The sequence below is a fragment of the Moschus berezovskii genome, chromosome 9, assembly GCF_049115385.1.
Source record: "Moschus berezovskii isolate FMDL1 chromosome 9, NW_MosBer_1.0, whole genome shotgun sequence".
Classification (NCBI taxonomy): domain Eukaryota; kingdom Metazoa; phylum Chordata; class Mammalia; order Artiodactyla; family Moschidae; genus Moschus; species Moschus berezovskii.
In genome coordinates, this window is record NC_142468.1 from 99,527,501 (window position 1) to 99,553,972 (window position 26,472).

General features: G+C 42.0%; 2 protein-coding genes and 1 non-coding gene across 3 annotated transcripts in view; all 3 read right to left on the reverse strand.

Annotated features, from left to right (window-relative positions):
• The window catches only part of RNASE4 (ribonuclease A family member 4), a 26,091-nt gene extending 795 nt beyond the window's left edge, over window positions 1-25,296 (reverse strand). The window contains exons 1-2 of the mRNA XM_055436377.2: window positions 25,163-25,296; window positions 1-450 (exon numbers count right to left, since the gene is read on the reverse strand). The exon at window positions 1-450 is cut by the window's left edge and continues 795 nt beyond it. Of these exons, the coding sequence (XP_055292352.2) occupies window positions 1-433 (433 nt within the window). The 5' untranslated portion in view covers window positions 434-450; window positions 25,163-25,296. The remainder of the gene's footprint in view (window positions 451-25,162) is intronic.
• ANG (angiogenin) lies at window positions 9,581-25,300 on the reverse strand. The gene is made up of 2 exons (XM_088840038.1): window positions 25,163-25,300; window positions 9,581-10,196 (listed from the first exon to the last, which is right to left on the reverse strand). Exon 2 carries the CDS (start codon window positions 10,176-10,178, stop codon window positions 9,732-9,734), a length of 447 nt encoding a protein of 148 aa, XP_088696164.1. The 5' UTR covers window positions 10,179-10,196; window positions 25,163-25,300; the 3' UTR covers window positions 9,581-9,731.
• Window positions 25,301-25,720: 420 nt separating this feature from the next.
• TRNAP-UGG (transfer RNA proline (anticodon UGG)) lies at window positions 25,721-25,792 on the reverse strand. The gene has a single exon. It is a non-coding gene; the product is annotated as a tRNA-Pro (tRNA).
• Window positions 25,793-26,472: the final 680 nt, after the last annotated feature.

Below are 26,472 nucleotides of genomic sequence, written 5' to 3' on the forward strand. Positions count from 1 at the left end.
AGTGCACAGGCACTTCCGGGTTACCCTCACAGGCAATGACTACACGTCTGGTGCTGGCCTTGGCCCGGTATCTGCAGTTGGGAGCCCTGGAACTTCCTGTCTCCCTGCAGTCTGTGACCTTCACTACACCCTCATGGCAGTTCATCTGGCCATTCTTGCACTGAATGTTGGTGGTGCTGCAGATACTACGGATGTTCCAAAGATCTTCATGAATGAAAGTGTTGAAACGCTTGCACTGAGGTGAAGTCATCTTCCGTCTTTGCATCATCAAGTTGCAGTAGCTGTCATTGCCTCCTGTCTCATCAGGGTCCACGTGTTGCCGCAGGAATCGTTGGTACATGCGATCCTGGCCATAGGAGGGCTGTACCAGCCCCAACCCCAGCAGGGCCAGCAGCAAGAGCAGAAGAAAGGCCTGGGTCCTCTGGAGAGCCATCACTGCCTTGGAGATGCCTAGAGAAGACCAAGGGGCAAGAAAAATCATCCCAGGTTCAATCGGAAGTGAGCAACCCAAAGCAGCAAGGAGAATTTTTGGAGCAACAGACAGGCCCTTTTTCTACAGTCTAAGGGTTAGGCCCAGCTGAGTTCCTAGTTTGATACATATGGTTACTACTGTCCTTTGTTTTCAAAGATGCTGCTTCATGATGGTGGATCACACTGTGTGATGAGGGACTTGCATCTTATTCCACCTGCAGCCTATCCTTAACAATAATGATCAGAATTAAGGAACAATAGACTGGTTCCAAATAGGAAAAGGAGTACGTCAAGGTTGTATATTGTCACCCTGCTTATTTAACTTATATGCAGAGTACATCATGAGGAACGCTGGGCTGGAAGAAGCACAAGCTGGAATCAAGATTGCCAGGAGAAATATCAATAACCTCAGATATGCAGATGACACCACCCTTATGGCAGAAAGTGAAGAGGCACTAAAAAGCCTCTTGATGAAAGTGAAAGAGGAGAGTGAAAAGGTTGGCTTCAAGCTCAACATTCAGAAAACAAAGATCATGGCATCTGGTTCCATCACTTCATGGGAAATAGATGGGGAAACAGTAGAAACAGTGGCAGACTTTGTTTTTTTGGGCTCCAAAATCACTGTGGATGCTGATTGCAGCCAGGAAATTAAAAGACGCTTACTCCTTGGAAGGAAAGTTATAACCAACCTAGATAGCATATGAAAAAGCAGAGACATTACTTTGCCAACAAAGGTCCGCCTAGTCAAGGCTATGGTTTTTCCCGTGGTCATGTATGGATGTGAGAGTTGGACTGTGAAGAAAGCTGATCTCCAAAGAATTGATGCTTTTGAACTGTGGTGCTGGATAAGACTCTTGAGAGTCCCTTGGACTGCAAGGAGATCCAACCAGTCCATTCTACAGGAGATCAATCCTGGGTGTTCATTGGAAGGACTGATGCTAAAGCTGAAACTCCAATACTTTGGCCACCTCATGCGACGAGTTGACTCCCTGGAAAAGACTCTGATGCTGGGAGGGATTGGGGGTAGGAGGAGAAGGGGACGACGGAGAATGAGATGGCTGGATGGCATCACCGACTCGATGGACATGAGTTCGAGTGAACTCCGGGAGTTGGTGATAGACAGGGAGGCCTGGCGTGCTGTGACTCATGGGGTCGCAAAGAGTCAGGCACGACTGAGCGACTGAACTGAACTGATCATTCATTTAAATGCCACCCTCTCAGTTCACAGCCACGTTTTGTCTGTGCACAGAAAGACCCAAAACTCTATGTCACATTCCTGTGTCTGCTGCTGCAGATACGCGATGTGGAGTTAGGAGGAGAGGGAAGTGAAGGAGTTGTGGGAAGCAGGTTGGCAGGAAGAAATGATGCTCGATTTCCTCCTCACCCCAGGACCACTGGACAGAACTTCTGAAGATACACTTAGCACTTGGGTAAGAGCTTCATCACCACTATGTACTTTGTGTTGTCTGTCCCCAAACTAATTGTGCATAATTCTGTCTACTTTCTCTCATTCTCTTCTTTGTGACCAACAACATGGTTTAGCAACACAACTAGCTACAGTGAAGATTTTACTTTTCAAACAAGAGCATGGATGGCCTCAGTCACAATAACCAACTGATTTAGTGAGACAAGGGAAAATAATATGAACAGAGTTCAATGTAGATATTAGTGGGTACCTCTCAAGGTTCTACCTACAACAGAAAATTAAATGATCTCCAAATCCTCCCAACATATACTTTTTGGTTAGAGCTTGCCCCAAAGTTTTCTCCACTGAACATGACGAACTCAGTAAGACCTTCTTTTGATATGGTGGTCCCAAGGACCTAGTTCTGCCACACTAACTGTATGACCTTGGGGAAATTACTTAACCTCCCTCAGTATATTTCCTCAAAAGTAAAATAAGCATAAAGGTAATACCTACCTCTAGGAATGTTGTGAAGAAGAAATGATAAAATCAATATAAAGTGTTTATCATAATGCCTAGCCTATGCTAAGTGTTCAGTAGGGGTCAGCAATGTTGATTTTTAGCATTTCCATTTTTCCTTGGTTTCCTTTGTTCTCTTCATTCTGCTAAAATAACAACTATATTGAATTGCACATATTATAGACACCCTCCCTCTTATACTATAGAGAACCTATATTCCCAAGACATTAGAAGGCTTTTTTGCAGCTGAAATATCTCAGCTACTAGGATTTATGCTGTGTACCTACACAAATGTTTCCTCTCCAAAGTGCATGGAATCTTCCTTGCATGTCACCTTTTTCAAAGGACTTGACAATTTTGCATTCTTTTTCTCTTATCCTTGCAAAGTCAGCAAAACATAGTGGAATAGGATTTCAATTTCACAAATGATTGACCTGAAATAAAATGACTTGCCTGTGACTAAACACTTCATTCTATATAGCTTTTTGGTTGTGAGAGAACAGGAGATCAAGAGCAAAAAATACTAGGAAGAGCTGGCTACTCAGCTGCTAGCTCCATCAGCAGTGGAGAAGCACCCTGTCTCACTGCCACATAATTTCCTGGGAAAGTGTCATTTGTTCTAACACCAGGGCTGAGTATGCGATAATAATGCTGTAAGCAGATGTTTGGAGATGTGAGGTTTTAAAAAAATTTTTTAAATTTATTTAGCTGTAGTTGTGGTGCAGTTCCAGAGCCCACCTGCTCGGTAGTTGTGGCGTGTGGGCTCAGATGCCCTGGGCCACGTGGGATCTTAGTTACCTGATCAAGGATCGAATCCCCATCCCTTTCATTGCAAGGTGAATCTATTAACCACTGGACCGCCAGGGAAGTCCCTGGGGATGTGAGTTTTCACAACTATGATATGATCAATGTAGTAATGGCCCAAGCCTTTGACCTTCCCCATCGAGACCATAGGATTTCCCTGGTGGCTCAGTAGTAAAGAATCCGCTTATAATGCAGGAGATGCTGGTTCAGTCCCTGGGTTCAATCCCTGAATTCCCCGGAAATCCTATGGACAGAGGAGCCTGGAAGGCTATAGTCCGTGGGGTTGCAGAAAAGTCGAACACCACTTAGCAACTAAACAACAACAATCAAGAACATAAGTGGGCAAGAGTCTGTTTGGAAGCCCCCCTTACCTCAACAGATGGTACTGGTTGGAGAACCTGAGAAAGAGTTCTAGTAGCACTGGAAATGTCTTGCTTCCTAAGGGCTTTTTTTACTTTATAATAGTAAGACAAATTTTCCAAAAGAGTTTTGGAAAATTCTTCTCCCTACTTTGGAGAGAAATGACAATGTTTTCGCTTTTGAAATAGATGAAACTTTGACGTACTCTTCCATCACTTCCTCCATAAATTGAATACTTTCTGTGAGGCTTGGCTTGTGTGGTACCAGGACACTGGCCTCTAACCCAGGTATTGAGGAACCAGGGCTTTTGGTCCATTTCAGGGCATGTAGGCAGCAGGGGAGGCCACCATGGGAATACTGTGACCATGATAGTCATCCATAAGATGGCAAAAATAGTCATGCATAACTGTAGTTTATTAACTACACTCTAAATAAGATATCCAGGCATCTGTTGATGAAATTAGGTAACACCACAAGCTGGAATCAAGATTGCTGGGAGAAATGTCAATAACCTCAGATATGCAGATGACACCACCCTTATGGCAGAAAGTGAAGAGGAACTAAAAAGCCTCTTGATGAAAGTGAAAGAGGAGAGTGAAAAGGTTGGCTTCAAGCTCAACATTCAGAAAACAAAGATCATGGCATCTGGTCGGTCACTTCATGGGAAATAGATGGGGTAACAGTGGAAACAGTGTCAGACTTTGTTTTTCTGGGCTCCAAAATCACTGCAGATGCTAATTGCAGCCATGAAATTAAAAGACGCTTACTCCTTGGAAGGAAAGTTATGACCAACCTAGATAGCATATTAAAAAGCAGAGACATTACTTTGCCAACCAAGGTCCGTCTAGTCAAGGCTATGGTTTTTCCAGTGGTCATGTATGGATGTGAGAGTTGGACTGTGAAGAAAGCTGATCGCCGAAGAATTGATGATATTTTCTTAATTTATTTTTTTTTTTTACAATATTATATTGGTTGATTTTGCCATACATTGACATGAATTCGCCCCAGGTGTACATGAGTCCCCCTCCTGAACCCCCCTCTCGCCTCCCTCCTCCCTTTATCCTCCCTCTGGGTCATCCCTGCACACCAGCCCCGAGTATCCTGTAACATGCATTGACCCTGAACTGCTGATTCGTTTCACATATGACAACATACATGTTTCAATGTCATCCTCTCAAATCATCCCATCCTCACCCTCTGCCACAAAGTCCCAAAGACTGTTCCATACAACTGTGTCTCTTTTGCTGTCTCGTATACAGGGTTATATTTCCATCTTTCTAAATTCCATATATATGTGGTAGTATACTGTATTGGTGCGTTTCTTTCTGTCTTACTTCACTCTGTATAATAGGCTCCAGTTTCATCCACCTCATTAGAACTGATTCAAATGCATCCTTTTTAATGGCTGAGTAATACTCCATTGTGTATATGTACCAAAGCTTTCTTATCCATTCGTCTGCAGATGGACATCTAGGTTGCTTCCATGTCCTTGCTATTATAAACAGTGCTGCAATGAACACTGGAGTACATGTGTCTCTTTCAATTCTGGTTTCCTCGGTGTGTATGCCCAGAAGTGCGATTGCTGGATCATATGGTAGTTCTATTTCCAGTTTTTTGAGGAATCTCCACACTGTTCTCCATAGTGGCTGTACTAGTTTGCATTCCCACCAACAGTGTAAGAGGGTTCCCTTCTCTCCACACCCTCTCCAGCATTTATTGCATGTAGACTTTTGGATAGCAGCCATTCTGACTGGTGTGAAATGGTATCTCATTGTGGTTTTGATTTGCATCTCTCTGATTATGAGGGATGTTGAGCATTTTTTCATGTGTTTGTTAGCCATCTTTATGTCTTCTTTGGAGAAATGTCTGTTTAGTTCTTTGGCCCATTTTTTTGATTGGGTCATTTATTTTTCCAGAATTGAGCTGCAGGAGCTGCTTATATATTTTGGAGATTAATCCTTTATCAGTTACTTCATTTGCTATTATTTTCTCCCATTCTGAAGGCTGTCTTTTCACCTTACTTATAGTTTCCTTTGCTGTGCAGAAGCTTTTGATTTTGATTAGGTCCCATTCGTTTATTTTTGCTTTTATTTCCAATATTCTGGGAGGTGGGTCTTGGAGGATCCTGCTGTGATTTATGTCAGAGAGTGTTTTGCCTATGTTCTCCTCTAGGAGTTTTATAGTTTCTGGTCTTACATTTAGCTCTCTAATCCATTTTGAGTTTATTTTGGTGTATGGTGTTAGGAAGTGGTCTAGTTTCATTCTTTTACAAGTGGCTGACCAGTTTTCCCAGCACCACTTGTTAAAGAGACTGTCTTTTCTCCATTGTACATTCTTGCCTCCTTTGTCAAAGATAAGGTGTCCATAGGTATGTGGATTTATCTCTGGGCTTTCTATTTTGTTCCATTGATCTATATTTCTGTCTTTTTGCCAGTACCATACTGTCTTGATGACTGTGGCTTTGTAGTAGAGCCTGAAGTCCGGCAGGTTAATTCCTCCAGTTCCATTCTTCTTCCTCAAGATTGCTTTGGCTATTAGAGGTTTATTGTATTTCCATACAAATTGTGAGATTATTTGTTCTAGTTCTGTGAAAAATATCGTTTGTAGCTTGATAGGGATTGCATAGAATGTATAAATTACTTTGGGTAGTATACTCATTTTTACAATATTTATTCTTCCAATCCACGAACACGGTATATTTCTCCATCTATTAGTGTCTGCTTTGAGTACTTTCACTAGTGTTTTATAGTTTTCTATGTACAAGTCTTTTGTTTCCTTAGGTAGATATATTCCTAAGTATTTAATTCTTTTCGTTGCAACAGTGAATGGAATAGTTTCCTTAATTTCTCTTTCTATTTTCTCATTATTAGTGTATAGGAATGCAAGGGATTTCTGTTTGTTGATTTTATATCCTGCAACTTTACTGTAATCATTGATTAGCTCTAGTAGTTTTCTGGTAGAGTCTTTAGGGTTTTCTGTGTAAAGGATCATGTCATCACCGAACAGTGAAAGCTTTACTTCTTCTTTTCCAATTTGTATTCCTTTTATGTCTTTTTCTGCTCTGATTGCTGTGGCCAAAACTTCCAGAACTATGTTGAAGAGTAGTGGTGAGAGTGGGCACCCTTGTCTTGTTCCTGATTTTAGGGGAAATGTTTTCAGTTTTTCACCATTGAGGATAATGTTTGCTGTGAGTTTGTCATATATAGCTTTTATTATGTTGAGGTATGTCCCTTCTATTCCCACTTTCTGGAGGGTTTTTATCATAAATGGATGTTGAATTTTGTCAAAGGCTTTCTCTGCATCTATTGAGATAATCATATGATTTTTATTTTTCAGTTTGTTAATGTGGTGTATTACGTTGATTGATTTGCGGATATTGAGGAATCCTTGCATTCCTGGGATAAAGCCCACTTGGTCATGATGTATGATCTTCTTAATGTGTTGTTGGATTCTGATTGCTAGAATTTTGTTAAGGATTTTTGCATCTATGTTCATCAGTGATATTGGCCTATAGTTTTCTTTTTTTGTGGGGTTTTTACCAGGTCTTGGGATTAGGGTGATGGTGGCCTCATAGAATGAGTTTGGAAGTTTCCCTTCCTCAGCAATTTTCTGGAAGAGTTTGAGTAGAATAGGTGTTAGCTCTTCTCTAAATTTTTGGTAGAATTCAGCTGTGAAGCCGTCTGGACCTGGGCTTTTGTTTGCTGGGAGATTTTTGATTACAGTTTCAATTTCCGTGCTTGTGCTGGGTCTGTTCAGATTTTCTATTTCTTCCTGGTTCAGTTTTGGAAAGTTGTACTTTTCTAGGAATTTGTCCATTTCTTCCAGGTTATTCATTTTATTGCCATATAATTGCTGATAATGTTCTCTAATAATCCTTTGTATTTCTGTGTTGTCAGTTGTGATCTCTCCATTTTCATTTCTAATTTTATTGATTTGGTTCTTCTCCCTTTGTTTCTTGATGAGTCTGGCTAGCGGTTTGTCAATTTTATTTACCTTCTCAAAGAACCAGCTTTTGGCTTTGTTGATTTTTGCTATGGTCTCTTTTGTTTCTTTTGCATTTATCTCTGCCCTAATTTTTATGATTTCTTTCCTTCTACTGACCCTGGGGTTCTTCATTTCTTCCTTTTCTAGTTGCTTTAGATGTAGAGTTAGGTTATTTAGTTGACTTTTTTCTTGTTTCTTGAGGTGTGCCTGTATTGCTATGAACTTCCCCCTTAGCACTGCTTTTAGAGTGTCCCAGAGGTTTTGGGTTGTTGTGTTTTCATTTTCATTCATTTCTATGCATATTTTGATGTCTCTTTTGATTTCTTCAGTAATTTGTTCATTATTCAGCAGCGTGTTGTTCAGTCTCCATATGTTGGCATTTTTAATAGTTATTCTCCTGTAATTGAGATCTAATCTTACTGCATTGTGGTCAGAAAAGATGCTTGGAATGATTTCAATTTTTTTGAATTTACCTAGGCTAGATTTATGTCCCAGGATGTGATCTATCCTGGAAAAGGTTCCGTGTGCGCTCGAGAAATAGGTGAAATTCATTGTTTTGGGGTGAAATGTTCTATAGATATCTATTAGGTCTAACTGGTCTATTGTATCATTTAAAGACTGTGTTTCCTTGTTAATTTTCCATTTAGTTGATCTATCCATAGATGTAAGTGGGGTGTTAAAATCTCCCACTATTATTGTGTTATTGTTAATTTCCCCTTTCATACTTGTTAGTAATTGTCTTACATATTGCGGTGCTCCTATGTTGGGTGCATAAATATTTATAATTGTTATATTTGAACTGTGGTGCTGGAGAAGACTCTTGAGAGTCCCTTGGACTGCAAGGAGATCCAACCAGTCCATTCTAAAGGAGATCAATCCTGGGTGTTCATTGGAAGGACTGATGCTAAAGCTGAAACTCCAATACTTTGGCCACCTCATGGGACGAGTTGACTCCCTGGAAAAGACTCTGATGCTGGGAGGGACTGGGGGCGGGAGGAGAAGGGGACGACAGAGAATGAGATGGCTGGATGGCATCACCGACTCGATGGACATGAGTTTGAGTGAACTCCGGGAGTTGGTGATAGACAGGGAGGCCTGGCGTGCTGTGATTCATGGGGTCGCAAAGAATCGGACACGACTGAGCGACTGAACTGAACTGAACTGAAACTCATAGATTAGCATATTTTACAAAGACTGTCTGTTAACTTAAGCTTGTATTTACTTGAAGTGAAGTGAAGTGAAGTGGCTCAGTTGTGTCCGACTCTTTGCGACCCCATGGACTGTAGCCTACCAGGCTCCTCCGTCCATGGGATTTTCCAGGCAAGAGTACCAGAGTGGGTTGCCATATCCTTCTTGAAATCAAACTGAAGAATAAAGGATAAGCTTGGAATTTTTCTATCACCTCCCCAAGACCTCAGAGTTGATAAAGGAAAAGATTAAAGAGAAAATAATGTAGTAATCAATTTTTTTATCTTTATATGAAATAACCATGAAAATATCCTGGGAGTGTTCCATTCAAAGCAGTATCAAATTTCTTCCCACTTAAGGGAAGAGGTGGTTACCCTGAATGGGTTTTATTATTTATGTAGGATTTCAAATGTGTGTGTGTGTGAGAGAGAGAGAGGGAAAGAAAATGTAGTTAATCTATTGGTATTTAGTCCCAAGGGACTTCCCAGGTGGTGCAGTGTAAAGAATCTGCCTGCCAATGCAGGAGACAACAAGAGATGTGGGTTCAATTCCTGGATTGGGAAGATCCCCTGGAAGAGGAAATGGCAACCAACTCCAGTATTCTTGCCTGGAAAATTCCATGGACAAAGGAGCCTGGTGGGCTATAGTTCACGGGATCCCAAAGAGTGGGATATGACTGGATGACTAACACACACATACACACCCCTTCACAGAAAGGTAAAGTCCACCCCCTGAATGCCTGAAAAGGAACTGACTGATAAGGAAAGAGGCATTGCTCTACCATCCAACCCTCTCAGGTGAACAGAGAAAATGCAGAAAGATCAATAGACCAAGAATCAGTGAGAAGACTTTGATTCTTACTGATTTGAGAGACTTTTTATTTATAAAGCATATTGCAAAGCAGAAAAGATCAGCAGCTCATTTTCTGGATTCTTATCAATGAATGTTGCTGCAGTCTAAGGGGAAAATGCAAGGAAGGATGAGCAGAGCCAGCTCTGGGCTACTGGCTTGGAGGGATAAAGGACTCATCAAAGTGGACAGGCAAGCCATTTTCACAGCCGATAACAATGACTCTGTAGGCTTTTGTGGCTCTGTACCGGCATGGAGGCCGGGAGGAACCTCCTCTATGCTTGCAGGTGGTGACCTGGAATGCAGACTTGCTTATTCTGAGATTGCCTCCGTAAGGTTCTCCATTCCTGTCTTCACAGATGGCCTTGATGTCATTCTTTTTGCCATGAATAAAGGTGTTGGTGTCTTTGCAAGGACTGGTCAGGCTTCGATTTTGCATTATGTAATCACAGTATTTGTCATCCCGGCCCTTTGGTTTGGCATCATAGTGCTGGGTCAGGAAGTGTCTGTATCTGTAGTCATCTTGCGCCAGGGCCAGTGGGAGCAGACCCAGACCCAGCATGAAGACCATAAACAGGGGGCTCAGGACCATGACCATCTCTTCCAACAAAGGCTCCTGCCAAGGGCAAAAAGAGATGCAGTAGGGCACAGAGCAGCATTGCCAAACTAGGCTAAACGGACAGAGATTTGTTTTTATGATGGGGTGCCATGAATCAGGTTTCCTCTGTCACTAGGTATATCTTTTTCTTTTCTTTTCCTCAGTAGTCTCATCTGTCTTGTCAATCAATTTCTCTGGAAAGTCAATTTAAAAGTTTCCTGAACACAACTTGCAAATGCAAACACTCTTTCTTATCCCTGAAGATCACTTCTATCAGTGGTTAAATGATTAAAAAATGGTTAAATGGATTAAAAAATCCATTCACACTCTTTCATTTATTAACTGGGTACCAGACACCATGCTAAGTCCTAGAACACAAAGACTGTTAAGACATACCAAGTGCCTCTCTAATACAGGGTGCCGCACCCACGGGGAGATCAGCCACAGGGAAGGGATCAGAGCACCAATATACAAAGATGAGATGATAAGATATATGCTGAGAGCTATGAAGATGAGGGACTTTCAGGGAACCTTGAGCCCAGGGAAGGGCGATCATAGAGGATTGTTGAAGACGTTTCCAGGGCAAGTCAGTCCATCAGTTGACTGTGAGGAGAGCAGTGAAAGCAGTTTCACCAGGAGGTGAATGGAAGCAGAAGTAGCAGAACTAATTCCCCAAGAAGTAAGTGTTTCATGGCCAAATGTGGAATTATTACTATTTAGAAAGAACAGGGACAAGTGTGGAAGAATCTGTGTCGTACTTGGGAGTGGGTCTGGGGTCTGCTCTTACAGAGAACTGGAGGAAGAGGAATTCAAGCTTACTCTTGAGAGCTTCTTGCACTGGGAAAAGTTAGAATTATTCTCAGAGAATATTTTCCAGTTTCCCTGAAGGCCTATGTGGACAGTTACACAACAGGCAAATGGTATTATTATGTGGTTAAACAAATAAACAACAAAACACTTCAGACCTTTCCATCAAATAAAAGGCTTTATAATTTGCTGTATTGATTTCTTAACATCTTCCTCAAAAGAAGAGAGAGCTGCCATCATCACTCAGAAGCAGTCAACTAAAACTGTAAAGCACACACATTCCAGGAATGGTGTGTCGTAGACACTCAGCACGGCCAGAGAGTAAATACTGTGCTTCTTGCTGGGACATGATTTTAACTCAATGATAGATAATTAAAAATAGAATTAGACAAGAATAATTTATAACAGAATAGAAGACAAGCTTCTTATGAGCAACTAAGATTTTATTTCTTCTGGAAGTTGAGAATTGGAGCATTGCAAGATACTTATTGTTTGTAGCAGGTAGTTTTTGACTATACCATCAGTTCTTTGGAGGAAAATTGAAAGAATAGGGCCTTTTAAAAAAACCACCATGGGCCTACTTCACATTTTACCAAATATATGTGAATGTCCTCATGTCTAACAATAAAAAGAACTTTCCAATGTTAATTGGAAACCAATTTCTATAACTTGGTTTTTCAAGTTGTTTTCCAATGAGTAACTCATCCAATTTATAATTGGCTACGATTTCTCGTCAATCATCACACATGCTGAGAAATTCTTAGACTGGGATAAAAATCTGATCTTCAATTTATTTTTAAATGTGCTATAATCTTTATGAATCCCAAACTTAAACATACGTGGTATAGTGTCATGGATATTAAATTATTAATTTTTATATTGTGCCTTTCTTGTTGTAAGTCAATAAGCATATTTTCATATTAAATATTTTTGTAGCCCTTAAAGAGGCCACGAGTTGTAGCACTAAACCTGTAGTGATGCTAAACAATCCTGGGAGTACAACTGTGTATCTAGAAAGACAAAAGGATTCGGGACTCTGCTGCTTACATGGGAAGGCATGTCATAGGGTGAGCTTTCTAATCAGCATCTGACATGGATCTGCCTTATCTGTTTTATCGCTCTTCAGTCGCTCAGTTGTGTCCAACTCTTTGCAACCCCATGGACTGCAGCATGCCAGGCTTCCCTGTCCTTGACCATCTCCTGGAGCTTGCTCAAATTCATGTCCATTGAGTTGGTGATGCCATCCAACCGTCTTCTGTCATCTCCTTCTCTTCCTGCCTTCAATCTCCTTGAAGTCCAAGGGACTTCTCCAACACTACAGTTCAAAAGCATCAATTCATTGGCACTCAGCCTTCTTTATGGTCCCGAGCTCACATCCATACATGACTGCTGGAAAAACCATAGCTTTGACTACACAGACCTTTTTCAGCAATGTGATATCTCTGCTTTTTAATATGCTGTCTAGGTTTGTCATAGCTTTTCTTCCAAGGAGCAAGTGTGTTTTAATTTCATGGCTGCAGTCACCATGCAGTGATTTTGGAGCCCAAGTAAATAAAGTCTGTCACTGTTTCCCCATCTATTTGTCAGGAACTGATGGGACCAGATGCCCTAATCTTAGTTTTTGGAATGTTGAGTTTTAAGCCAGCTTTTTCACTCTCCTTTTTCACCTTCGTCAAGAGGTGTTTTAGTTCCTCTTCACTTTCTGCCATTAAAGTGGTGTCATCTGCATATCTGAGGTTGTTGATATTTCTCCCAGCAATCTTGATTCCAGCTTGTGCTTCCTCCAGCCCCACATTTCACATGATGCACTCTGCATATAAGTTAAATAAGCAGGGTGTCAATATACAGCCTTGACATACTCCTTTCCTAATTTTGAACCAGTCCACTGTTCCATGTCTGGTTCTGACTGTTGCTTCCTGACCTGCATACAGGTTTCTCAGGAGGCAGGTAAGGTAGTCTGGTATTCCCACCTTTTTAAGAATTTTCCAGTTTGTTGAAATCCACACAGTCAAAGGCTTTAGTGTAGTCAATGAAGCAGAAGTAGATGTTTTTCTGGACTTTCCTTGCTTTTTCTATGAGTCACTGAAAATGTACCTTTCTATCAGTTGTAGCATCACCAAATCCATTCATGCTCTTCAATTCAGTTATTAGCTAATTCAATAACAAACACTATAAAAGTCCCTACTGGGTACCAGGCACCATGCTAGGTCCTGGAAGACAAAGACCATTAAGACACACCCAGTGCCCCCATAATATGGGATATAGCACCCATGGGGAAGGGATGGGGGCACCAGTGTGCTGAGATGAGACAGTAAGATAGATGCTGAAAGCTACGAAGAAGAGGGACTTCTATGGAACCTTGAATCCCGGGGAAGGGGCAATCAGATCTGTTGAAGACAGATCCCAGGCACTCAAGTCAATCCATCAGTTGACTGTGAGGAGAGCAGTGATAGCAGTTGCACCCTGAGGTGCTGAGGGGAAGGGAAGCAGACCTAATTCTTCAAGAAATAGGTGGTTCGTGGCCAAGGGTGGAATTATTATATAAACTACCGTACAGTTGTGCTCATTTCACATTCTAGCAAGTTACGCTCAAAATCTTGCAAGCTAGGCTTCAGCAGTGTGTGATCCTAGAACTTCCAGACGTACAAGTGGGGTTTCAAAGAAGCAGATGAACCGGAGATCATAACACTCTAACAACAGAAGGTGAAGAGGAACTGAAGAGCCTCTTACTCAGTGTGAAAAATCTAGCTTAAAACTCAGTGTTAAAAAGACCAAGATCATGGCATCTGGTCTCATCACTTTATGGCAAATAAAAGGGGAAAACATGGAAGTAAGTGACAGATTTTAATTTTTTTGAACTCTAAAATCACTGCAGCCATGAAATTAAAAGATGCTTGCTTCATCCTCTGGCTCTTACAGAGGACTGGAGGAAGAGGAACTCAAGCTTATTCTTAGGAGCTTCTTGCACTGGGAACAAATAGGATTATTTTCAGAGGATATTTTTCAGTTTCCCTGAATACATACCTACACTGGTACACAATAGGCAAATGGTATTACCGTGTGGTAAAACAAGCAAACAAAATACCTTAGATCTTTTCATCAAATCAAAGGCTTTATAATCTCCTGTATTGATTTCTTAATATCTTCTTCAAAAGAAGAAAACTGCTATCACCTCTCAAGAGCAGTCAATTCAAACTGTAAAACTCAAACATTTTAGGAATGGTGTGTCACAGACACTCAACACACCCAGAGAGCAAATATTGTGTTTCTTCCTGGGGCACAATTTTAACTCAATGACAGATAATTTAAAATAGAATTAAATAGGCATAGAATATAATAAAATAGATAACAAATTTCTTACAAGTCACCTAGATTTTATGTCTTCTGAAACTTAAGAACTGAAAGACATTTGTTGTTTGTAGCAGGTAGTTTCTGCTATACCTTCCGTTTCTTCGGAAAAAATTGTGACAAACAGGGCCTTTTTATAAACCACCATAGCTCTACTCCACATCTCACCAAATATATGTGAATGCCTTCACATCCAACAATAAAAATAACTTTCCACTGTAAATTGGAAACTGATTTTTATGATTTTTGTTTTTTAAATTGTTTTCCTATGAGTAACTCATTCCTTTTGTAATTGGCTATGGTTTCTTGGCAATTATCACACATGCTGAGAAATTCTTAAATGGGACAAAGATTTGACCTTCAATTTATTTTTAACTGTACTATAATCTTTATGAATTCTAAATTTAAAAATAAATGGTATAGAGTCATGGATATTAAATTATTTTTATATTGTGCTTTTCTTATGTGTAAATCAATAAACATATTTTCATGTTAAATCTTTTCATAGCCCTTAAAGAGACCACCAGTTGTAACACTAAGCCTGTAGTGATGCTAAACAGTCCTGGGAGCACAACTGTGACTCCAGAAAGACAAAAGGATTCAGGGTTCTGCTGGTTACATAGGAAGGCATGTGACAGGTTGAGTGAAATGATCGCTGTTTCTAATCAGCATCTGGCATTGATCTACCTTATCTGTTTTATCTTATCCATAGACAAATTTGGTATACTACCAAAGAATTATCAACTTATACCCTAAGATTCTTTGGTCATTCCTCAACACTGAAAGAAAGAAAGAGTCACTGAAATGATTTCCATTAGGCACATAAGAGTGTCATTTGCAATAGAATCAGCAAAAGTATTTTGGGGAAGTCAACAAGAAAGTGGTAGATGACTCGGAGAGTCACGCCTAAAAGAATAACAAGCCTTCCTACAGGGCCACTGCTCTAGCACAGCTGCTGGGCTGCCATGCTCCCCAAGCGCCAAGCTCTTTACATTTACATGGTGTTTTCAGTCTCCTGGGTGTGTTTTCTTTTTCTACTTTTTTGGAAGACACTTTTCTTGAATTGTAATCAGTTAAGTCTCCTGCTCTGCAACAGACAAATATTGCCTTTTAACGTCAAAGGCGGTTAAGGTTGGAAGTATCTTTAATGGTCACACTGTGAACAGAGGCCAGAATCCCAGAGTTCAAAAATCTAGTGGAACCTGAGTTGGTAGTACCCAAAAGAGTCATTAGGTGGCAGTGGTGGATAGGAATGTTGTCTCCCTTGCTTAGAGGTAACAGCGGGTCCTTGTAGGCAGAATTAGTATTGTACAGAGGATACTGCTGATCACAGAAGCTGATGTGAGCTGGCAGGCCTGGCCACAGTCTCTGTCCAAACACTCTATGCCTTAGATATTAAGACCAAGGACACCTCACTAGAAACGAGTGTCAAAGCCAAAGTCACAAAGCTCAAGATAGCACATATAAAGATTTAGCTGTCATCAGGTTTCATGCCTGCCATTGCCAAACCGTTACTCATGGGATCTTAAGCAAACAATTACCTATTTACTTATAAATATTTCTTCCATCCCCACCCAGTCACCCAGTTGTTACCGACTCTCTGTGACTGCATGGACTGCAGCCAACCAGGATCTTCTGTCCACAGCGTTATTCCGGCAAGAATACTGGAGTGGGTTGCCATGCCCTCCTCCAGGATAAGTGTTTCCTATTGGCACATACGGAGAAGGCAATGGCAAGCCACTCCAGTACTCTTGCCTGGAAAATCCCATGGATGGAGGAGCCTGGTAGGCTGCAGTCCATGGGGTTGCTAAGGGTCGGACACGACTGAGCGACTTCACTTTCACTTTTCACTTTCCACTTTTACACATTGGAGAAGGAAATGGCAACCCACTCCAGTGTTCTTGCTTGGAGAATCCCAGGGACAGGGGAGCCTGGTGGGCTTCCGTCTATGGGGTCACACAGAGTCGGACACGACTGAAGTGACTTAGCAGCAGCATTGGCACATAATCTACAACAGGGCAAAGAGCATGTTATTCACCTTGACTCATACTACATTCCTCACATCAGACACGCAATATTTATTTTTTTAATGACTGATTTCATTCTCCTCTCCAGACCTAAATTTGCTTATCTGTAAAATGAGAGTTGCTCACTGTAAAAGTGTGAAATTCTGTGGTTCTCATTAAGACATAAGGGAACCTTTCTAGTTTCATAGCAAATGTCCAGTGACCATGGAATTGTAAAGATAAACTTGTATGGATTTAATTGGTGGCACAAGCCACCAGCTGAAAGAAAGATGAGAGGATGATGTGAGCCGAGTCTCACTGGTATGTATCATCCCTTAAGGCTCAGGGTGTAAGCCCAGCCCTCTTCACCTCTAGTTAAGGCGCTGACCCTACCTCAGGGCTTGGCACCCTAAAAAGGTACTTGTTTGTTGGGAGGTTGAAGGCCTTCATGTTCCAGTCTGGGGAGGTAAAGGAATATGCTTATTTCTGATTTATAAATTTTGCAAAATTCATCCTGTAACAACTCAGCTGAAGCTTGCTTAGACTTATCGTAATTTTGACTCCCTGAGACATCCAGAAGCCAAATCCCAGCAAACACACTATGGCCACCTCTATCTAACATCTGCTCCCCCACTTCACACATTGTTTTCAATTCTCACATGTTTGCAGTTTCAAACTTCTGGAAATGAGAGGTAAAGTAGAATTGGGAAAGAACAAATAAGAGACAGATTGTTTGTGGTACAGAAATGAATCTGCCTAGGCAAATGGTGCAGAGCCTCACATTTGGTCAAGGATAGTCAGACTCATTTACACAGATCCTTCTAGACACAAGCACATAATTGGCAGTGGAATTTATTTCAAATGCTCTTTAGATTTTTATCCTGTGTCTCAAACTAATCCATTGGTCTTTATAAAAATTAACATTCTTGTCCTCTCCAACAGGCAATATTTTGTATTCAAGGGAGCCATCAAACTTCATGTACCACAGAATTACCCCAGCCTTTGATGATGAATAATTATGGTCAGTGCACCTTCTTTTGATCTTGGGGTGTGTTCCACTTCGCTTTCAAAGAGCACCCAAAACTTTCTTTCTTCCTTTTTACTGCACCACACAGCTTGTGGGATCCTAGTTCCCTGACAAGGAATTGAACCCATGCCTTTGGCAGTGAAAGCATAGCATAATCCTGCTTGGAATGCTAGGGAACTCCTCCAGAATTTTCTTAAAGTAGTTAGCAGGGAAGTTTACAAGTAAACAGAGATTGGATTTCCCTGGTGATGCAGTGGCCAAAGCTCTACTCTCCCATGCATGGGTCCGGGGCTTGATCCTAGGTCAGGGAACTAGATCCCTCCTGCCACAACTAAGAGTGCCATTCCCACAACTAAAGATCCTGTATGCTGCAACAAGGATTGAAGATCCCTGTGCCACAATTAACACCTGGTGCAGCCAAATAAATAAATAGATATTTAAGAAAAAGAAAACTAAGAGCTGAAAATATACTTTGTTTCTTTTCTTGTTCAGCGTCATATAAAACCTATATTGGGGAGGTAGGGGTGAGATGGGGCTCCAGATACCCTTCAGCAAACAGCTTTCCCCAGGCTTTGGGGATTTTATCACAATTTAGAAATCTGTCCTAACCCTCCACTTGCTCCCAGTGGCACTAATTTGCCTTTATCTACATATAGGATATCCCCCCAAAGAAATATTTTTTCATTTTAAACTTTGGAATCTAACTCATTTTCTTTCATGAGCTTGGGCCCAGAGGCTTTAAAATAGGGGAAAATAGTTTCATTAAAATGGATGGATGGCTATAGTATATAAACAAAAAACAGACAGACAAATAAATAAAACAATGGATTACCCAGATGGAAGAATCTTACAAAAATCTGGAAGTTTCCCTCCAACTGCAGAGGGATTCCAGCTGTTTGTTCCTGGAGATGGGTTTCAGCTGAGTGAACCTGGAGGTCCCTCCTGGTTCTGATGACACAGTGATCAGATGAACAGGGTGGCGAGACCAGTCTGAAAATTCCCAACTCTGACAGAGACACACAAACCAAGGACACTGCTCTTGAACAAACAATGAGAGTCGTTCACCTCTTCCCTGGGCATGATCTGGTCAACTATTAACCCACCTTTGGATTAGAGATTTGTTCTAGGAGGCAAAGTTTGATAAATGTGGCCTTTTGTCCCTGAGTTGGCTTTTTCTGACATCCCTGGTTGTTACTCCTGCCCAAGACAGAATTGAGGTTTCATTGTTCCCATGCAATATCTGGATCCCAAAGATGTTGTTTCTTAGGCCAGCTCCAAGGACTGCCTTGCAAAAGCCTGCAGAGAAGATGGGGTCCCCCAGGAGGATGCTGCTCCACTGTACTTTCTCTTTACCCACAGAAATTGGTCTCATGAACAGGTGTTAAGTAGGTTTTATAGAACCGGGAAAGCACTCCCAGAGAAGGTTATGTGACAGCTGTTGGCACCCTGCACCTGACCTCAACCTCCCAGCTATTAACCTTCAGAAATATCCTTATCATATTCCTTGGCTTCTCTTTCCTTTCATCTTTACCTGTCCACAAATGTCTGTAAGTGTCCAATCTTTCACTGTAAAATTGTCTAACTCCACCATCGATGCAACACTGACTTGTATCCACTCACAAAATGACTATGTTGCCTGCATAGAAAGTGGACCCAAGGGCACCAGGATCACTTTCAGATCCTATGGTTTCAAATATCAGGCAGCAACAGGAGGCCAGCTGTCTCACAGACCCCCAGCAATCACCTTTACTGGTGTTGGATCTAGGACACTATTGTCTTCTTAAAAATTACCAACCTTCTCTCGTCATCCAAGCACCTCCACATTTTCAGTCTCCCTGTATTTTAGGTGTCAGCTGAAGTCAGGCTGCCCACCAGTAAAACAAATGCATTTGAAATCATTATAACAATTATAATAATCAGTGTTACCTTTCATTCTATGAAGGGCTCATATTTATTTACATGGCTACATTTAATCCTCACCAGAACTGTTTGAGGACAGTATTATGTAAGTCAGTTTTTCTTATGAGAAAACTCCAAAATCAAACAAGACCTTGACTGAAGCAATCCTTTTTTATTTTCCTCCTGCTAATAACGTTCTTGGCCCATCCAGTTTCTGCCTATAAAAGTCTTCCATTGCTGAGCTCCTCAGAGCACCTCTCTTTTACTAGATGAGATGCTGCCCCTTTCATGAATCGGTTAACAAAGCCAATTAGGTCTTCAAATTTGCTCAGTTGAATTTTGGTTTTTAACAGAGCAAAGAGAAATAGCAGGATGTGGGGCCTCGACTGGCATCTAACAATGTGCCTACTCACTTTCCTTTTCTGAGCAAACACACTGCTTGAGAGGAGCACCTATTTTATTTTTTAACTAATTACTTTAACAGGAGAACGATTACTTTACAGTATGATGATTTTTGCCATACATCGACATGAACGAGCCATGGGTGTACATGTGTCCCCCTAGCCTGAAGCCTCCTCCCACCTCTCTCCACACCCCATCCCTCTGGGTTGTCCCAGAGCACTGGCTTTGGGTACCCTGCTTCATGCATCGAACTTGCACTGGTCATCTATTTTACACATGGTAATATACATGTTTCAATGCTATTCTCTCAAAGCATTCCACCCTCGCCTTTTCCCACAGAGTGCAAAGGTCTGTTCTTTATATCTGTGTCTTTTTTTGCTGCCCTGAATGTAGGATCATTGTTACAGTCTCTCTAAATTCCATATATATGTGTTAATATACAGGATTTGTGTTTCTTTTTCTGACTTACTTCATTTTGTGTAATAGGCTCTAGTTTCACACACTTCATTAGAACTGACTCAAATTTGTTCCTTTTTATAGTTGAGTGATATTCCATTGTGTATATGTACCACAACTTCCTTATCCATTCATCTGCTAATGGACATTTAGGTTGCATCCATGTTCTAGCTATTGTGAATAGTAAGAGCACCTATTTTAAATTACCCACACATCACTCTTTAAACACACACTGAAGAACTGAGTTTTAAAAAATTATCAACCATTACAAACCACAAAGCTGGGTTTTGTTTTGTGATTCAATCTGAAGATCTTTTATCAGACAGTTCAGGTTTATAAATACAAATAATGTGATCTTAAAACAAAGTTATCAACCAGTCACTTGTTAGGGAGGAGACTGTCAGGCTCGTTTCGACACCCTTAGTGCCTTAGCAACCCTGGACTAGGAAGCAGCAGTCGACTCCCAGTGTCCAAGGGGATCAAGACAACTTAATCAACATAACTCCATCCCTCTCTGGTTAATTGCCTAAAAGCAGCAGATCAGCCTCTGATTTTAGATTCATGCAGTAGTGCTGGCAGGCAGCCTCCAGCCTCTGAACACAGCTAAGTCCTATCTCTTCCCCTTAGATTTTACCTGACAAACATTTGGAGATTACACAACCTATCCCTGGGCTTCCCAGATGGTGCCAGTGGTAAAGAACCCATCCACCAATGCAGGTAAGACATAAGAGACCTGAGTTCAAACCCAGGATCTGAAAGATCCCCTGGAGAAGGAAATGGCAACCCACTCCAGTCTTCTTGCCTGGAGAATCCCATGGACAGAGAAGCCTAGCAGGCTGCAGTCCATAGGGTCCCACAGAGTTGGACGCAGCTTAGCGGCAGCAGCAATTGTCCATAGAACTGACAATGCCAAAAGTGAGTTGGTGAATAATGTATGATTACTTTTATTCTAACTGTTTTCCTTTTCACCTTGGCACAATGAGGTGATGAAAACAGAAAATAAGATTTTGAAATAAAAAGAAAATTTTACTATTTCATTAAAATGCATCTAAATGCTTACTCAATATACCATCACATTTGAAAAACTCAGCAGTGGCCACAGGACTGGAAAAGGTCAGTTTTCATTCCAATCCCAAAGAAAGGCAATGCCAAAGAATGTTCAAACTACTGCACAATTGCACTCATCTCACAGGCTAGCAAAGTAATGCTCAAAATTCTCCAAGTCAAGCTTCAACAGTACATGAACCAAGGACTTCCAGATGTTCAAGCTGGATTTGGAAAAGGCAGAGGAACCAGAGATCAAATTGCCAACATACGTTCATTGGATGATTGAAAAAGCAAGAGTTTCAGAAAAACATCTACTTCTGCTTTATTGACTATGCCAAAGCCTTAGACTGTGTGTATCACAACAAACTGTGGAAAATTCTTAAAGAGATGGGAATACCAGACCACCTGACCTGCCGCCTGAGAAATCTGTTTGCAAGTCAAGAAGCAACAGTTAGAACTGGACATGGAACAACAGACTGGTTCCAAACTGGGAAAGGAGTATGTCAAAGCTGTATATTGTCACCCTGCTTATTTAACTTCTATGCAGAGTACATCATGTGAAATGCCAGGCTTGATGAAGCACAAGCTGGAATCAAGATTTCTGGGAGAAATATCAATAACCTCAGATATGCAGAAGACACCATCTAATGGCAGAAAGTGAAGAGGAATTAGAGTCTCTTGATGAAAGTGAAAGAGGTGAGTGAAAAAGTTGGCTTAAAACTCAACATTCAGAAAACTAAGATGTGGCATCTGGTCCCATCACTTCACGGCAAATAGGTGGGGAAACAATGGAAACAGTGAGAGACTTTATTTTCTTGGGCTCCAAAATCACTGCAGATGGTGACTGCAGCCATGAAATTCAAAGATGCTTGCTCCTTGGAAGAAAAATTATGACCAAGCTAGGTAGTGTATTAAAAAGCAGAGCCATTACTTTGCCAACAAAGGTCCATCTAGTCAAAGCTACGGTTTTTCTGGTAGTCATGTATGGATGTGAGAGTTGGACTGTAAAGAAAGTTGAGTGCCAAAGAATTGATGCTTTTGAACTGTAGTGTTGGAGAAGACTCTTGAGAGTCCCTTGGACTGCAAGGACATCAAACCAGTCCATCCTAAAGGAAATCAGTCCTGAATATTCTTTGGAAGGACTAATGCTGAAGCTGAAACTCCAATACTTTGGCCACCTGATGGGAAGAACTGACTCATTTGAAAAGACCCTGAATCTGGGAAAGACTGAAGGCAGGAGAAGGGGATGACAGAGGATGAGATGGTTGGATGGCATCACCGACAAGATGGACATGAGTTTGAGGAAGCTCCAGGAGTTGGTGATGGACAGGGAAGCCTGGTGTGCTGCAGTCCATGGGGTCTTAAAGAGTCGGACACAATTGAGCAACTGAACTGAAATGCTTACTCAAAATACCTACAATGAGAAGCTACAGTTAACCTTCCATATCCACAGGTTCCCATCCTCGGATTCAACCAACTATGGACTGAAAATATTTGAAAAAATATTCTAGAAAGTTCTAAAAAGCAAAATTTTAAATTCACTGTATCCCAGCAACTGTTTACATAGTATTTACATTGTATTAAGTATTATAAGTAATCTAGAGATCATTTAAAGTATAGGGAGGATGTGTGCAGATTATATATTAGTACAAATACTATGTCATTTTATATAAGGGGCTTGAGCATCGGGTTTAGGTCCCTTGGTAAGTCCTGGAACTAATTCCTGTGGTTCAGACCACAAAGTTTCTGCCTGCAATGCCGGAGACCCGGTTTGATCCCTGTGTTGGCAAGATTTCCCTGGAGAAGGAAATGGCAATCCAGTCCAGTACTCTTGCCTGGAAAATCCCATGGGGGAGCCTGGTAGGCTGCAGTCCATGGAGTTGCAAAGAGTCGGACACGACTAAGCGACTTCACTTACCTTACCTTCACTAGATGGGAAGCAATTGCATTGCCAATTGAAAAAGATGCTCGTATATTTAAAAACTGTTCTGACAGCTTGAACTCAAAGCCATCCCCTTTATTTTGAAATGTTTTTCACTCTCTCCTTCCAGCCAATAGTTTCCCTGCACAAGGAGACAGGAAGCATGGGTTCTCCTTCTATGGACTTAGTGCTAGTCTGCTTTTCCCTTTATACACAGTATGTATCTTTAGTTCTGTCCTCAAGGGTAATTATAAAATCAGGTGATGGAGGGAAGAGATTAATCTATAAATTCCTTCATAACAAAAAATTTTAGGTCTACAAGTGTGAAACTTATTTAGTAACAGAAGTCAATGGTTAAAGGAGGATGAAGCCCACATGAAAATAAGGATCACTCTTCCACCTCCAGGAAGCAGAAAACACTATTGGCTGAGGGAGAATGGTGACAAAGTCCTACTGGCCTACCTGTATTTCCAAATAAAAACAAACATTAAACATTCAGTTTTCAACAGACTCTGGGTTCTGTGCCCATTTGCTCAGTCGAGAAGGAAATGGCAACCCACTCCAGTGTTCTTGCCTGGAGAATCCCAGGGGCAGAGGAGCCTGGTGGGCTGCCATCTATGGGGTCTCACAGAGTCAGACACGACTGAAGCGACTTAGCAGCAGCAGCTCTTTCCCAGTTATTTTAATGTGTTCTGAGAATAGCTGTTTACAGAGATTGTTTTCTCGAATACAGATTCAATATAAACTAAAGAGGGGTTTCAGCAGTCTGCTGTGGTCCACTTTCTCAGCCATCTAATTTATGAATCATGCTGGCAAATGCTTTTAACAGTAACTGGGTAAACCTCTTAGCTTTGACTGCTTATACACTCACATCTGCTCTTTTAACAATAGCCAGAGCCATTCCTCTTTTTCTAGAATGATTTTCCCAAGCGAAACTAATTTGGCTCAGAAGAGGATGTTGAGGGTGGGGAGAGTCAGTTATGGAAGGTTACCAGGAAAAGCACAATAGACAATAGTAAGGTTGTTATGCAAACTTAAGTCTTTGCTTTCTCCAGTTGGCAAGAGTTTGTAGAGATTTGTTCATCATCTTCTTCCGGGTACCCCAAGGGAGACATTCTTACAAATGGAGGTTTCCCTTATAAATGTAAATGTTTCTTGTTACGAAAAGGTAACTCCTACTAGGTTTTCAAGATTTTCTCCTTGTCTGCTGTTTTTTAGAAAACAATCAAGTTAAAATAATATGCCAAAGAGACATTTTAGGGTGGCAAATTATCCCCTACAGCTCACTTGAGATTTCCCCAGGCCCCTAAACACTGTTGAAAATCGCTTTTACTGTCCTTTCTAAATAAGCCTGTGTCGTTGTCATTTGATGTGCTGTCTCAGAGTAAGAAAGTTGAGGATTCCAAGGTTCCACTAAGAAAGCTTAGAGAAGAGGTTGTTGGCGAAGTGTCTCAAAGAATTTCACAACTCAGGCTGAAGGTGGGTTAGGGGGGAGAAGACAGAGGAGAAAAGGAAGACACGAGTTCCCAAATGTCAGTTACGGTTGCAAAAACTTGACAAGTTATGGTTCATAAATCTGGCGATTATCCTGTTTTCCCAAGGAAGTGTAGCCCTCCTCGGATTTCCCTTCCCTTCACCAATTCTGCGGTCACGCTTAGAGCCTATATTCCAGGCAACAGGCATTTCATGCTGGCAGCTCTACTCAGCTTCAGAAAAGAAGCAGCCGAGTCGGAATGTGGGCTGGAGGAGGGCAAGGCAACCCACTCTAGTATTCTTGCCTGGAGAATCCCCAAGGTCAGAGGAGCGGGCTGGGTCACAGTCCCTGGGGTCGCAAGGAGTCGGACACGACGGAGAGACTGCTCAGGAACGTGTGATCCCTAACTGTAGAAGAACGGCGCTTTTACCTTCCTTCCCATTCCTTAGCCCCTCCAGGCCAGTCCAGGAAACGCCTCGCCACAGAACTCCATACTGTCTCTGCTAAAAAAGGGACTCCCTCGCCCAAACTCCCGGATAAAGCTACCAAAAAAGGAGGAGTAGAGGAGGAGATGAAGGAGCGGGAGTGTGAACCTACCTCGGCCTCGGAACAAGTCTGCGGAAATGGGCAAGACGGTGGAAACAGAAGTTTTTCTCACCCGCTTCTTCTTCCCTGTAACGACGACGCCGAGTCGGGAGAAATGCAAAGATGCAGAGAGGTGCAGAAGGGTCGGGGTGCAAGGCTTTTTGTAGTTGGGACGGCGCCCCACTTCTCCTAGGAGGCGCTTCCAGCCAGGACCCGCCTCCAATGCAGGCGTCAGAGCAACCCCGGTTCCAGGCGGAACGGGTGGGTTTCTGCCTGGGCTGGGATTGAGCTTGGAGGTCCGAGCCCGACGCTCACTGGCCTAGAGGACAAGGCGTGAGGGGGCCTGCAGGACCTGGCCCCTGCTCCAGGGAGCAAGGCTGCCTCTCCCAGCGCCTACTGGCGACAGTCCAGTAAGCCAGGCAGTTTGGCCCCGCACACATAACCAGCTCCAGCTATCACATGTTCGATCAGTGTACATCTTTTGTACAACAGTTCGGAACGCGGGAAAATTTGCATAGAACAGACTCAGCAATTAGCAAACGTGGGATGGAGAGGGGAAAAAATGGAAGCGGGCTCGTCCGGGATTTGAACCCGGGACCTCTCGCACCCAAAGCGAGAATCATACCCCTAGACCAACGAGCCACAGTAGAAATTTTTCTCAGAGGTTGTCTCTGAATCTTCTCGGTCAGCAACCGGCCGCCTGGTTGCTCTGAACTTTTCTTTTCGGTGTAGACGTTTACCTTTGATTTTGCTTAGCTGTTCTTTATGAAGTATCACGTCTGACTCTGACCTCACTTATTCTCCTCCATCGGCGTCCTGGACCCCTCCAGACGCTAGATGGGGTGAGGAGAGGCAGCTTTTCAGGACGACAGTCCCCATGTCTGAGCTCCAACAAGCCCCTCCCGGAGGAGTCTCTTTGCGTTCCAGCTGGAGGGAACCTGGAGAGAACCGCGTTGAAGCCTGAGGGCCCAAGTTGGGGTCGATTGCAAGATCCTGAATACCAGGACAGACGCCCAGGTTGTGTGTCTGTCCGGCTGCTACTACTTCGCGAGGGTGTAAAATCCTAGGGGCAGGAATGACGGGCATCAAAATGCGGGTAGCCAGTATTTTGATCTTTTGGAGGTGAACCAGTCTGGGGCGTGTTCGTAAAGATCAGACCCCCGAAGTTTCCTTGAATGAGAATCAAATGTTCCATTTCCCCACCTTTGCTTAAATTGTTTCTACATTTTTAATTTCTCTTTCCCATTTCACATCCCAATTTACGTCAAAGCCTATTCCTCTTCCTGCTCCAGCTCAAAAAGTTTTTTTGGTGGTTGTTGCTT

Bases quoted from the DNA above. Each gene is read 5' to 3' on its own strand.
- ANG (XM_088840038.1), bottom strand. From the start codon at position 10,178: ATGGTCATGGTCCTGAGCCCCCTGTTTATGGTCTTCATGCTGGGTCTG.